The following is a 14,515-nucleotide window of genomic DNA, read 5'->3' as shown; positions in this document are numbered from 1 at the left end:
TGGCCCTGGCCCTAGCCCAGCCTGGCCAGGCAAGAGAAGAGGTGGCAGCTCCAGGCCCAGCCAGGTCAGGGGCAGAGCTTTTTCCTGCTTCCCTTTTCCCCACTATCTTCACTGCTCCCCTGTACTCCTTCTGCTATGTGCCCCCTCCCCTACCGCATGAGTCACCCCAGCCCAGGGCAGGTGGCGATTCAGCTCCAGCTTTGGAGCCGGAGCCACAGCAGCCGCCTACCCTGGGCTGGTACTCTAAGACAAGGCTTTCTTCCCCATATTGACTGGGATGAAAAAAACACCCTTGTCTTTGATTTGTGCAAATAGGGTCTTTTTTAAATGTTCTCTTTGATTTATTTAGCACCTGTTAACTAAATAAGTCTGTTTGGTTTCTCCCTTGAACAGCTATTGATTTCATTTGTTTGTTATTTTTTATTTTAAGGCTTTGCAAATTAATGAATTTACTGGTCTAAACTTTTGCCACAACAACACAACTGTGGCTGGAGTCAATCTAAGCTGCCTCAGTCGTAGTCCTTTTACAGTGTGAGTATGCATTTATTAGAAATAAGATGCCTGCAAGCATCACAGGCAAGTAAACTAGAAAACTGAATTTGAGATTTTTCTTGCTCTACCCATGGTGCCTCTGCTACGAATGGGTCTGTGATGTTATATCTGAACTACTGGACTCAAGAGCAGTCTGGAATAAAACAGATGCAGATACACTGAGTTTGATTCACTTGCTTGCATTAGATGTTAATTTAAGCATCCATCTGATGTTGTTTGACTCTCCCTCAATGCCCCTTATTATAGAAACAAGCAGAGAGGAGAATGACCTAAAAAAATGACCTGTTTCATACTTCACAGTCCTGCTTCACAGTCTTTAACATATTCATCACCACAGCATTTGTTTGAAGAAAAGCATTATTCCTAGTTGCAGATAATTGCCCAAGATCATAAGAGATCTGTGGCAGAACAGGTAATTAAACTGTGTCTCCTGAGCTGCAGGCTAACAGCCTACTCATTGATCTGCTCACTTCCTGTGCTCTTTCTTTGCTTTTCACTATTCTTAACACTGACAATACACAGTTCAGTTACCAGTTAAAAATTAACTTTACAGGTCTTTGATAGAACAACAAAAATAAGAAAAGATGACAACTTTTCTTTTGCAGATCATGTTTAACTAAAATAAATTAGCAGAACAATAGATACTGTTGCAACTTTGAATTAATTTCATGAATCAGTGCACATCAGTCTTCATTTTCCAATCTGCAAAACTATTTAAGGATTCATTTTAGATAGTTTAAATTGTACAAACTTTTCTTCACCTATTTCAAGCTATGCTGGGGAAAAGAGAGAGAGAGAACAGCAGGTTAACCATTATTCGAGAGAACAGATAGTGCACCAGCTAGCTGTTGCTGCTGTTCTCTGAGCCAGCTCAGCCCAGAGAAGAGCAGCAGCCAGGCAGTGTCCAGGCAGGCATTTTAACCCTTTCATGCCTGCTTCCTCAGGACAGACAGTGTGGGCAACCACAAGTAAGCCACCTGGGGAAAGCCCTGTGGGGCAGGAGGGAAGCCCGGAATAGGCGGGAGTGTGATTCTTATCTTTCAGTCCTCCAGGCCCCTGCTGGCCTGAATTGACTGTTCCAGATTTGAACTAGCACTAACACCAATCAACATTTGTGTGGCTCATAGTGTAACATGTAGCAAGACCCATAGTCATTGGAAAATAGTTTAATAGCTGTTCTTGAAAACCAGAGCTTCTTCACAGCAATAGGAAACACATCCTGGGCAGAGAAGAAACTGCTCCATTTTCTAGTAATTTTCTAAACAGTTCCCATAAAGGATTCAGAAGAGAGACAGTCCCCCTACTAGTTCTTTGTGGTCCCAGAAATCACTTCAAATCTTGCTAGGCAGACAAGAAACCTACCTTGCTCTTGCAGTAATGATGAATTAGATTCCATGCAGACCAGAAACACCTATTTATCAGCCTGGGCATTGGAAGAGAATTGTTCTGCAGAGATTCTCCATTCATTTTGATACACTGAAAAAACTCAAATTAGGAAAATTCATTCATTAATCTAGCTGAACTCACATTTCAGATGCAAAGGAAAACAGACAACTCTCTGGAGCAAGAACTACCTTTGTTTGTACAGCCAGCTTTGTTTGTACATCCCAGAACAAAGGGATGCTAGAGTATAGATAGGGCAATCAGCAGGGTTCTGGGTTTTCCCTGAAAAAAAATATCTAAAATTGTCTGATTAAAAACGCTGAATCCATTTTTTTCTGCGATTAAAATGAAATACCACTATGTATATAGGTACCAGTTGGCCACAATGTTTTATTGATACATTTACAAATCTAAAGCCATTTGGAAGCCTACCAGTGCCTCAATCATTATAATAAAGTAAATTCTAAATACCTATATATTTTGGCATTTGATTTAATTATTTTATTTTTTATCATGGAAAATCAGAGCTCCCCCTGGGCCCTTCATTCACCAGGACATGGACCCAGCTGCATCTGTCTCCCTCACTGCTTTGTGGCACTGAGCAGCCTTGATATGCCTGTGCCCCGCCCATGCCATTGCCCTTCACTCCCAAGCCACAGCCCCCCATCCCCCAAGCCCTGCTGGTGCCCCTCACTCCCAACCCACAACCCCCGCTTCCTCCCATCCCCTCGTCCCCACCAGGGATTCTGCTGGTGCCCTTCACTCCTGACCCAGAGCCCCCTGGCCCTACTAGTGACCCTCACTTCCAACCCACAGCCCCCCACCCCACTAACCATTAGTGCCCCTAACTCCCAACCTGTAGCCCCCTGCCCTGCCAGAGGGGGCCCCCAGCTGCCAGGGTTATGGGACCCAGCACCTGCATTCTGCCTCCCTGCTCCACAGGCATCAGTCACAGCTGGTCAGCAGCACCTAAGCCTTGGCTGCCATGTGTGGAAGGTGGTGGTGGCTGCTGCAGCCAGAGCAGAGTGCGGAGCCTAATGCCTCCACTCCCTCATGGGCAGCACAGCTGAAGCAAGAGCCAGGTAGAGCCCATGGGGGGCAGGGGCAGGGGAGGATGCAGGCTGCCCACTGTGGGGCTCAGAGTTCCCTACCCTGCTGCCTTCCTTCCAGGGGCCTCTGCACCTTAGTGGGCAGGACCTGGTGTGAGAGGACAGGGCGGGATGGGGAGACTCAGTGCCATCTCCACTACCAGTATCCTTTTTTGGTATGAAGGTATTATTAGATTGGTTTCCACACAGCTCTTATTATGCAGGGGAGGAAATTTCTATTTTTGCCAATTATTCCAGTACAAATAATATTTAAAACTGAGTGTTTACCCTTTCCACCCCACTTCTGCATTTCACTGCTCACTATATCCCAATAGTAACAAACAGAAAGAGCTGCTGTGCAACAGCATTAAAAAGGTCTTTCCTAATACTTTACACACTGTTATCAGTCTCTCTTTACCCTCAGTCCACTCTGGTAGTAATGGCCAAAACACAAAGCAGGAGTTTTTCTTTCTTGCAGAGGATGACTTAGACACACAGTTGTCTTAAAGCTAATACAGGATATTGATTTGTTCTCTTAGTGTTACAAATCAGTTCCTGGAGTATTTCTACAGTTTTGAGAGAACTCCTTTGGTGACTTGAGCAGAAGGATAAGATTTGGAGTCTACAGCAACATCTTTGGATGACCTGTAAAGTTCATGTGCTTGGCCAGGAAGCACTAATATGTTATTGATTAATGAGCAAAGAAGCTTCTAAAAGAAAGCAGGATCAGATGAAAAAAATCTCACTTTAGACATGACAACTTCTTCTGTATTAGGAATTCAACTGACCTCTTATTTGGCAAAAGGGACTGTGAGAATCAGTTCTGTGGCTCTTGTATCCATAGCAAATTTCTCATTACATAGCTAAAATTCTATTTTGTGAAAGTTTTTTCATACAACCTGTTAGCAAAGAAGATTGGAAAGAGGAGTTTCCTTTAGGTCAGGTATTCTACTGAACTGTAGTTAGCTAATGTATTCTTATTTTTCCACACACTTTCTGGAGTTAAAGGTTTACTTTCCCCCACAGTGGGTATGCTGAAATACTAACATGATCAATGGGCAGAGGTATCACAAAAGCTGGTATTTATTCAAGCTAATCAGAACTGAATATTGAAATTCAATTTCAGTGTTAAACATGAGGTTTAAATGATCTATTTTTTCTTAAATAGATTAATTTATATTGTCACAGTTCTCTTCTTGTGTGTTCAGCAATAGCTTTTCAGCAGAGCTGTGAAAACTGGCAAATTAACTCTGCAGTTACAGATGTTTAGCAAAGGGTTAACTTTCTAAACCTCAATTTGTATTGACTAGATGCACTGGAGAAGAGTATCTGAAAATACAAGGCATCGAAGTAACAGCTTGGGGCATGTGGAAGAATTACGTGGCTCTTATATGCATGACATTAATTTTCCTGACAATTGCATATGTGAAACTCCACTTCCTGAAGAAATTATCTTAACTCCACTGTGTTAAAAAACCTTTAGTAACACTAAATATTTTCAGAGTGGCGTGTATTTATTGTAAAAGCTACAAAGAACATAATTCAGTAAACATTTTGATTATTAAAGGTAATGTGTTCAGTTATCTTTAGTGGGGCCTAATGCTGAGCTACAGCAATTCCAAGTCTTATATGCATAGAGATAGCAGAGCTTGCACTTTAGGCCTAGAAGTTTCCTAATGCTCTAAATCTTGCTATGAAAGGCATATATCTGTGGTAGGGGAAACAGGGGCCTGGGGCTTTAATTGGCCACCCTAACAGGTAATGACTCCAGCTGGCTCCTATTTTGGCCTCCTGGGTGAGCAGCTTCCCCATTTAGTGCCAGCTGTGGCAACAGACTCCAGGCCAGCCAACAATTCCCACTGACCGTCTATCCTGACAAGCCTCTGACATCTAATAGTCCTGGTTTCCTGACCCAACTTGCTCTGGACTCTGGATTTTCCTTTTATGTGGGGGTTCAGCCTCCGAGTCCTGAATTCACAGAGCTTGTGATTCACACCTTGCTCCTGGATTTCCCCTGACTCTGGTTATTTGGTATCTCTTTCCTGACCCAGGATTAGGCCTGTTTCAGAGGCAAATTTGTCTCTGGCCTCTGGTGGCCTAACCACTAGGCTAGACTGCCCACAACCCAATCCATTACAATGACAAAGCAGCATAGAGGAAAAGTGTAAACTAAGAAGCAACTCTGAGGCACTACGATGACTGGATAAAGACCTACTCTACGTTAACTGCTTGAACAGATTGCTGCTAATGCAGGTATCTGAAAACAGACCTACACATGTATATATACAGATGTAAATATGAAGTATATAGGCTACTGACTATACCTTTAACTAACTAAGATGGTGCAAATGGGGCAACCACCCTGAGGGCTGACTTGGAAGATGAAAAAACAGCTTTTTAGATTCATCGCGATGGCGCAGCTGCCAGCAGGTGGCAACTGGAAGTTGCTGTCCTTGCGCCCCAGGCACCTGGCCATGTCTCTATGCTGCTGCTTAAGGTAAAGTAATTGAGAACTTAGTTCTGCTATCTCAGTATGGATGCTGATCCTGCATACCACTGAGTGAAATTAACCTGACTTTTTATGTGCTTACCATGATTCTTCCATGCCTCTGTCTCATTTTTTTCAAATTTAAACTAAAATGGATGGAAGGAGGTAGAAAGGGGGAAGCAACCAGATATGCACAATGCCACAGCCAATTGAAACTGCAGCTCTTTTTTTGGTCCATAACACGACTCGATATACGTTATTAGTTTTACATCTTATAAAATCTTTATTAGGAAGTAAAGTGCTCAGTATTACAGACCAACAAATCTTTGATCTTTGGGGAAGACTTGCATAATTAACATCTTCCTAAAAAGATCAAATATAAAAACAAAGACTTTACATTCTTTACCATAGATAAAAACCTTTCCTCGAGGAGGAAAGAGAGATACACAAGAATCTAAAATTAAAATCAAAAGAAAAAAAAATCATAAAAATGTATAAAACGTTTGTCAAGTTACCATGCATTTACTGCATGGCACATTGTCAACATACACAGGTACCCCATGAAAACTTACTGCACTTCAAAATGAAGTTTGTTATTAAAGTAACGACACGTTACACAAGTATATATGAACAAGTATAGCTATGAATGCAAACATTTTGATTTTCATAATTAACATACACTACAAAACAAGAAAAGGTTTGCAATTGATATTACAGTTTAAAAAGGTATAACTTTGATATACATTTATTTAAAGCCATACTGATATAGTGATTTTTTTTTTAAAGGCCGACCTCAGTAACAAATACAAACACCCATAATGCAGTTTCCTCTTACGTCTGCAGTATAGTACCATGATTCTCTCTTACCTTTGTATTAGATAAATGTGCAGAAGAAATTTAAACTGAACACAAGATACCTCTTTCCTGCGAATGTAGATCATGTTGCTAGACAACTGATTTTGAGCATTAAATACATGCTATGTATAATACTGGACCTGGCATTTCTGGCATACTGGACAATAAACCAACTCATATTTTAATAAAACTTGTAAAAAAAAATATCACTACATTAAACTTCAAATCAGCCAACTGAATCACGAATTACACCCGTAACATAACCTAACTTCTAATACAGGAAAAAGGCTTTGTGTACCAGTACACCAGACGCTCGTATGCACTGATTTATTGTTCGTTTGGCACTGGCTGGTCTTGACTAGAGCAATTTAGCAAAAATTAGCTTTTGCAGAAAAATACTAATTCATCCAAACAGAAACTTCTTCATCAGAGTATCTGTTTCGATGAAGCTTTTGTCAGTAAAGGCTTCTCTTAAGAGTCAGATATTTCTTGTCAGGATGAGGGAAATCCAGGTTCAAGTCTTTGACATTTCAGCTGAGGACCCTACCTACTGGGCTGTTAGCCACTCCAGAGTGCAGGAAAGCTCTCTCACTCTTTTTTTCAAAGGTCTTGATTTTGTTTCCATGTTGAATGGGAAAGTTTTTATGAAGTCTTACAGAGAGAGTTACATGGGACATGAAAGCTTTCTACTAGTTCTTGTCTTAACTCATACATTTGAGAAATTCCAAGTCCCAGGATTAAAATGGCTCCGTCTGCTCCCCACTTCATCTAAGTACATTTTGGTACATTCAATGTCCAGTGAACTTTAATGTATAAAAAGACAACTCTGGAATTAACTGTGTTTTGTCAGGTCCTTTGATCACAGGGAATGAGTTTTAGGTACTATCTTAAGAACAGTGCAAGTGCAGGCATTCCTAGATTTAGGAATCTATGAAGTATGCATGTATGCATATCTACATTTACTCCTGTGTCAAAACAATATGCCCAGAAAAATTAAAGACACTTAATTACAAGAAGCAAGTGCTGTATTAAGCAATATGAAAATCACTAGCATAAATAAGTGATATTTATCTTCTGATAGACATTTTTATATTCATTACAAATCACTACACTTGCAAACATATATTCTTCATTTAAATATGTAGTTTTCTATCTTCTCTTAAACCTAGTTTAGTCTCCAGGTAGAAGGCAACAGGGACCTGCAGTAAGACTCCATGATCCACTGTATCCAGGATTACTATTTAAAGTTCTATGTATTTTGCCTCTGAATTTTTTTTTTTTTTTTTATAGGGAACCAAAATCTTTTTTTTTCAGTACTGTTACTGCTTTAGAAGCCTACTGCTGTCTCAGTAAGCCCAGCATGTTGTGTGCTAGCAAGTGCTTGTTATACAAAAGTCTGCAGATATATAGAGAAGCAGTGAAACTCATCATGAAAAAAATATTACTGAAGAAATGTCCAATGGCAGATCATGCAAGTTTGGTAAATGTAAAATGAAGTAGCTAAACATGCACTTGAATAACAACTGGCACAAATACTTACTAAACTGGCTACAACTTTCAAGACGTCAACATTTTCCTTAACAACTGTTGTTATTTTCCATGTAGTCCATAGAATGGCTGAAATTGTTTGAAATACCACTTGTGAACTCTTTGTTTTTCAACCTGCTGTATGCTTACCTAGTGCCCGCATATAATTAGTTGTAGAAAGTACATGGACAATTGCAGGCTCAGTCGTGGAAGGGGAGTTCAGGTCTACATTAGAAAATTTGGCCCTAAAAAGCCAAGTATGAAGACACAAAAAAAGTAATCAGCAAATCAGCTGGGTAAAAAGGCCATTCCCTCAGACAGCCACCTTTTAAAATACTACAGGAAGGTCTACTGCATAACCCTCGGCTTCATAAAAAAGTAAGTCCATTTATGAACGAAATATGCTTCCTCCTGTCATATATATATGGGAAACTTTCATTTAAAATCAATTTAAATACTAGAACATCGAGGAAAACTTCAGAATGTGGGGAAAAATATGGAATTTGTCTAACTACAAATGCCTGGTCTATACTTCATAATTATTGTGTCAGATATATAAAATCAACAAAAAAAATCAACCAAACTTTGAAAAAAGGCTGTGGCACAGCGACTCTTTAATTTCCAATATTTCCTGATGGGAAAAAGATTTTTTTGGTTCTACTTTACATATGCAAAGTTAGTCCCTGCTAAACCACAGCCTTAAGATAGCAGTCATAAGAGACGTTACCTCAATAAATTAAATGAAGATAGGAAAACACCAGTAGCTAATTTCAAGAATCATATGGCACAAGCCCTAGAGCACAGCCACTTCTGCTTAAAACTGCTGGTGGCCTTAAAGCTAACATAGCTGGCCATAGGCTTAGTTATCTTTGTAGCATTGATGGTGTGGTTCCAGCTCCCCAACACTTTTCTTGTTACTGCTGACTTAGTGATTGTGAGAGAGATCCTTATGACTTTCTAACCTCCAGCTGATGCACCATTACTTTGAAACCACTGGTACCTAGTGTAAATTTAGAGCCTATAATAGACTCCTCTGAATTAAACACAGAGACCATCTTGAGATAGAATAGGTTTAGAGTCAGGGAAGCACAAGTTCACCTTTGCCCAGTCTCCTAAAACCATACTGCGCAATCCAAGGATTTTAGGCCATACAATAGAAATAACCTAACAGATTATATAATCTCTCTCTCCTTGCCGTTGTACAATTCTTTCGTTCATGTATATATACACACCGCAAATCACTGGAGCTTTCCTTTAATGTTTGTTTACGGTGATTATCACCGTTTTGGAGAAACACATGCCAATAGCATATTTGCTGTTGTAACACCAGACTGAAATGTTAAGAATCTATAGACAAGAAATACTACACATGGATGTTACCTCCACCATTTCCTCCTCCCCCTCCCCCGTCAACACCATCTGACTGTGAGGAAGATGGACGGGAATTCTTTGAGCGAGGCTGGCTGGTCAGTCCAAGTGGTGTTCCCAAACGGTGGCTCATCTGGGATGCTGTGTCATCTGACTCCCAACGCTCCAGTTCCTCTCGCACTAGCCGCTCCAGCTGTTCCCTGTGGATTTCATTGTCACGTCCTAATCTTTCATCCTAAACATGTAGAAGATACAAACTCAGGAGGGAATCTTCAGAGCCCCATTGTGAGCACAATCAGATAGAAGGTGTGAAGTAGCTTTGTCTCAGACCAACACAGCTACCAAATACATCCAAGTAGCTTGATAAGTGTTCGATAAATTAATAAATAAATAAATAAATATTAAAAAACAACCTTATGAACAGTCCAAGAAAGAAATACAATTATTCCAGTAAATGATTTTTTCTCCCCAAGAGCATGTCTCTAATGCTCTTACTGCCTTGATTTGTGAAAAAAAATACTGTACCATTATAACTTACAACCTTGTCATCATTCACCAAGAAAAAAAGTAAAAAATAGATGGACGAAGTTACCATGCAACCCATACGAAAAAGGAGAGATCTTAGTTGCAAAAATACTAAGAGTATGTGGGAAGGAGAAGATGCCATGATGAATTAATAGTCATGGTCTCTGAGGTGGCTTTGTACTAAACTAGACCTGTCCAACCAGTGGCCCACAGGCCACACTGGGCTCAAGACGAGTTAATGTGTGGCCCATGGGGCTCATACTCAGCCACCACTTCCCTTTCATTGCTCTGGCTGCTGCAGCAGCTGGGATCTCTGGAATCAGGCAGCATGGTGGGAGGCCTGATGATCTTGCTACCTACCTAGGGAATGGGGCAGAGGGAGTGCTACTGACATGGTGGTGACAGTGGTGGGGACAGACTCATGTCTCAGGACAGTTTCATGCAGTCTGGAGGAGTCAGTGGCCCCAGCACAGGGATGGACAAAATACAGCCCGCGGGACAGATCCAGCCCACCAAGCAATTTTATCTGGCCCACACCAAATACAGCCCACCGGGTCCCTTGGGCCCACCCGGCCCAGGCATGGGGGGCAGCCTGGGCTGTGGTGCGTATGGCTGCTCTCACCACCCCTGGGTGTGCAGTAGGGTTGGGGTGGTGCAGTGGCAGCTCCTTCCAGCTGCTGCCACTAGTATTGCCACTGATGCCAAACTCCGCTGCCCAGGCTCCCCAGCCCATCCACCCCACACCCACCACCAGGAGTGCCAGACAGTGGGCAGATGGGGTCTCCATGGAGACCAGTTGAGACCTGCACACACAGGGTGTGCTTGGCCAGGTGGAGGGGCTGGGGCCATGGGCAGGCAAGGAGTGGCATTTGGGAATGGGACAGGCAGGTGGGGGCAGGGCATGATCTGCTGGCCACATGTCACTGAAACGGGCACTGGTTCTGCAGGCGGGGGTATGGGGATCACATTGCGGCTCTGCCTTGGTGGGGCCCAGCCCTGCAGCACTGCCCCAGATTCCAGCCCTGCCCACCCATCCTGCTCCCAGATGCTGTTTCCCACTTGCCTGCAGCCTGATCCCACCCGCATACCTGAGCATGCCCTGCCCACAGGGGTCCCAGGCCAGTCTCCATAGAGACCCTGGGGCTGGGGCTCCTGGGTATTGGTAGTGCAGGGCTGGGGCCAGGATGAAATCTGCTCTCAGGTCTAGTAATCTACCACTGAGGGAGTTTTTCTGAGCTGTTGTGGGCAGGGGAGGTGGGAGGAGGGAAGTGGGGGGCAGGTTGCTGACTTGGCCTGCAACACCTCACCAAAACTCCCTGTAGCTCTCTAGCCCAAATAATTGCCCACCTGTGCCCTTGCAGCATATAGCCTGCCCACTGCATAGCCTGGGGCTCATGACCCGTGGCATGCAGCCCCTGGCTGCTCTAAATTTGGACATCCCTGCACTAAAGCAAGCACTGTATCATCTGAAGAAATGGTAAATGCACTGTCTTACTAAATACCTAAGTACTAAATATCTTACTTACTGTCTTACTAAGCAACATAGTTCCATTCAGGTTTTCATACCAGGGCTATCAGCATGGTAGAGGAGAACCTTCACAAGACTACATGCCAATTCATTATGCAGTTAGTCTCCACTCAAACTATGATCAAGAGCTTCTGAATAATACAAAAAGAGCACGATAGTCATTGCCCTGGCTCCACTGAAGTGTTTACCACTCTGTTATTGCAAATCACTGTAGTCCCACTGCAGAAGTGGTAGAGAAGTCCTTGTGGGAAAAGTTCATCTTCTAACTTGTCCCAGACTACTGTCTGGTTAGTGTTCAATCAGATCAGAATGAGTTTCTCACCTCAGTAACTCCATCCAGAAGCCTCCCCAGAACATCTCTCCTTTTCAGTTTGGACCTCTCCATTGCTTCGAGCTTTACAATAACTGCATCAATCTTGGAAACAATACTGCCTATGGAATGCTCCATGCGATCCACTCGTCTCACGAGCCTGAAGGCAATAAATATTTTTTAAAAAGCTCATTAATATTAAAGTCAATTTGGTTTTAGCTAATCTATGTAGAGAAAACTTCAGTGAGTTTTTAGTCATAGGTTTAATTAAAATGACTACAATAATCTTTATTTTCCCAGAGGGAAAAGGCATATAGAAAAAAAAGAGAAGGTGATAAGTAAATCCCATATCCTTTTTCTTTTTTTTTGGAGGACCTGTATGAGACTACTGTACAGGGATCACTCAAACATTGGTCACTACCACTTTTGTTTTTAGTGACATGCGATTATACTGGGGAAGGTGAAACAACCCTTAAGTCTACTTGCACAGTACTCCTGGTATGAAGATCTGGGACCCTGAACTTGCATGGCAACAAACTGTCATTAGAAAGAGATGCCAACATTCCCATGGCTAATGTTATTTTGATCTGAACACTGGCTGTAATTGTGTTAGGTGTTAGAGGTTTGCACACTGCACAATATCCAACTTTATTAAATTCATCCAAGAAAAATCTGACACTAGTTTGTGACTTCTTGATCAGAAACCCATGTAAGCTACAGAAAGAATAGCTTAGTTTATATTATTCCCCAAGTTATTATTCCCCTCTCCTGCAACTTACTGATACAGGAAGCAAGAAACAGAAATTAAAACTGAATTTTATGTAAATGTTTCAACTGGCACTAGTCCTATCCAAAATTAATCAACATCATGCACAAGAACAAAGAAAAGACAGCCAACATACATTTCAAAGTCAATATGCCAATCTGCACACTGCTGGGATACCAAGCAGTCCCAGCTGAACAATGGATATGATCAAGTCTACCAGTTCTAGATGCCCTAATTAATGACCAGGTATTCAGACCAATTATGCAATTATAAATAATACTAGTCTTTGGACTTGCTTACATATTTCTATTATTAAATAAATAAATCGATTGCTACAGATGTGTGCATGGGGACACTGCCCTCTGGCTGGAGCATGACAGTTCCCTCTCCAATCAGGGACAACAGGAGGTGCTCTTTTGCTTCCGACTCCCACAGCAGAAAGAGAGAGCAGGGCAGCAACACTGCTGTGGTGGCTGTTGTAGAGCTATTCTGTCAATCAGCAGATTGTCCACCCACTTGACAAAAAGAAACCAAGCACTGCTGCAGCTTTGCTCCCTGCAATTTGTCAAGGAATCAGCTGCCCCCTCTCCTTTCCTCTTACTGAAGGGAGGGAAAGTGGAGTACTCTGGGATGCTACAGAGACTAAGAGACTCCCTGTAGCAGTACAAAAGTTCCCAATTGAAACATGTAGACCAGGATTGTCCACCATGCGGCCCGCCAAGGCAGTTTCTGTGGCCCGTGGTACCGTGACGGGAAACGCCTTGTCCCTCCCGCAGCCCCTCAGCAGCTTCCTAGTGGCTGCTGAAGGGCTGGGGAAGGAACAAGGTTCCCACATGCACTGCGTCAGCGTGGTGCGGCCCAGCTAGGTCCCTCGCGGGGCTGGACCTCTCCCGGGCCAGGGGCGGTGGTGGCTGCGGCTGCTGAGTGCCCCTGCCCGCCCTGAGGAGCTGGTGCCTGCCCGGGCGGCCACAGCCAGTACCGCGGGCTCAGGGTAGGTGCAGGACGGAGCCTTCACCTGAGAACTTTGCCGCCACATGGCGGAGGAGTGGCTCCGCTCGTGGGCCTGGAACATGCCGGTAGCTGGTGGGGAGGAGGCGCGTCCAGGAGTGCCCGCCTCCCTGCCCCAACACGATCCCTGCGCTGCCAGAGTGGCCCCGCGCGGGAAGCCAAGCAGCGGCTGCTGGCACTGCCGGCCCGCACCTGCCTCCTCGCCAGCCCCGCTGCCCTGCCCTGCCCCACAGCAAGGCGGTGCCTGCTCCCCCGGCCAGTCTCCCCCCAGGCGCTGCGGCTCTCTGGGCTTGGCTGCCCGTGCGCGAGGCCCCGAGTCCCGAGGGGACCGCTTCTCATGTGCTGCTGGGGACAGGAGGCGGCGCGGGCACATGCAGCCACCGGGGCAGCAAGGTGGGTAGCGGTGGAGCGGAGGGCGCCTTTCCCGCACATCCCAGGGAGGCTGTGGCCAGGAGGACAAGGAGGAGCCCAGAGTGGGGCTCCCGCACGTGGCAGCAGCTCTCCCCGTCCTGCTCCGCTCTGTGCCTGGCTGCAGCTGCGGCCATGCCTCTCGGATGCACTGAGGACCCCTGCTCCCTCCGCCCTCCCCTCCCACCTGCCCCTTGCAAGGCAGTGAGTGGCGGAGGCTGCAAAGCGCTGCTCAGGTGTCTCCCGCTAAGACACAGCCCTCCACCTTTGATTAGTTTCCACTCTGGCTGATATCTTTTCCACTTTTGATCTGTTGACTTGCATTATGCTTCTTTCATTATGCAACTGTTTATTTTAGTCAAGTGTTTGGTATTATTTCATTATTGCTTTTATATTGTTTTTATTTTAGATTTTAAACCACATTTCCAGGCCCATTTCACTGTCACTTCCTGCAACTTCATTGGTGTCAAAGGTCATGTGACATCACTTCCTGATGTGATACCGCTTCCGGTGAGGTCTTTGAATATGGCTCGCTGGCCCACTGGATGATAAAAAGTTCATGATCTGGCCTCACATTCAAAAAGGTTGGACACCCCTGATATAGACAAAGTTCTTTAGGTAGATGTGATATCTTTTATTAAATCAACTGAGTAGTTGGAAAAAAGTTCTTTGCAAGCTTTTGGGTACACACATCCTTCTTCAAGCATAG

The 14,515-nt window shown here is 43.9% G+C and overlaps 2 protein-coding genes across 7 annotated transcripts in view; one reads left to right on the top strand and one right to left on the bottom strand.

Moving 5' to 3' along the window:
* LOC102380720 (ATP-binding cassette sub-family G member 2) overlaps window positions 1-4,719 on the top strand; it is a 47,825-nt gene extending 43,106 nt beyond the window's left edge. For all 5 annotated transcript variants that reach the window (XM_006018112.3, XM_014517149.2, XM_006018110.3 and 2 more), the window contains 2 exons: window positions 431-531; window positions 4,334-4,719. In XM_006018112.3, coding sequence (XP_006018174.1) covers window positions 431-531; window positions 4,334-4,481 — 249 coding nt within the window. In that variant the 3' untranslated portion in view covers window positions 4,482-4,719. The remainder of the gene's footprint in view (window positions 1-430; window positions 532-4,333) is intronic.
* Window positions 4,720-5,779: 1,060 nt separating this feature from the next.
* Window positions 5,780-14,515, bottom strand: part of PKD2 (polycystin 2, transient receptor potential cation channel) — a 58,538-nt gene continuing 49,802 nt past the window's right edge. Inside the window, exons 14-16 of one of the 2 annotated variants that reach the window (XM_025197265.1) lie at window positions 11,637-11,784; window positions 9,274-9,496; window positions 5,780-8,138 (exon numbers count right to left, since the gene is read on the bottom strand). In XM_025197265.1, the coding sequence (XP_025053050.1) occupies window positions 8,119-8,138; window positions 9,274-9,496; window positions 11,637-11,784 (391 nt within the window). In that variant the 3' untranslated portion in view covers window positions 5,780-8,118. Of the gene's footprint in view, window positions 9,497-11,636; window positions 11,785-14,515 lie in introns of both variants that reach the window. The other variant, XM_025197266.1, reaches the window with a different exon arrangement.

This window comes from Alligator sinensis, unplaced genomic scaffold, assembly GCF_000455745.1.
Source record: "Alligator sinensis unplaced genomic scaffold, ASM45574v1 scaffold125_1, whole genome shotgun sequence".
NCBI lineage: Eukaryota > Metazoa > Chordata > Crocodylia > Alligatoridae > Alligator > Alligator sinensis.
This window is presented reverse-complemented; position numbering and strand designations above follow the sequence as displayed.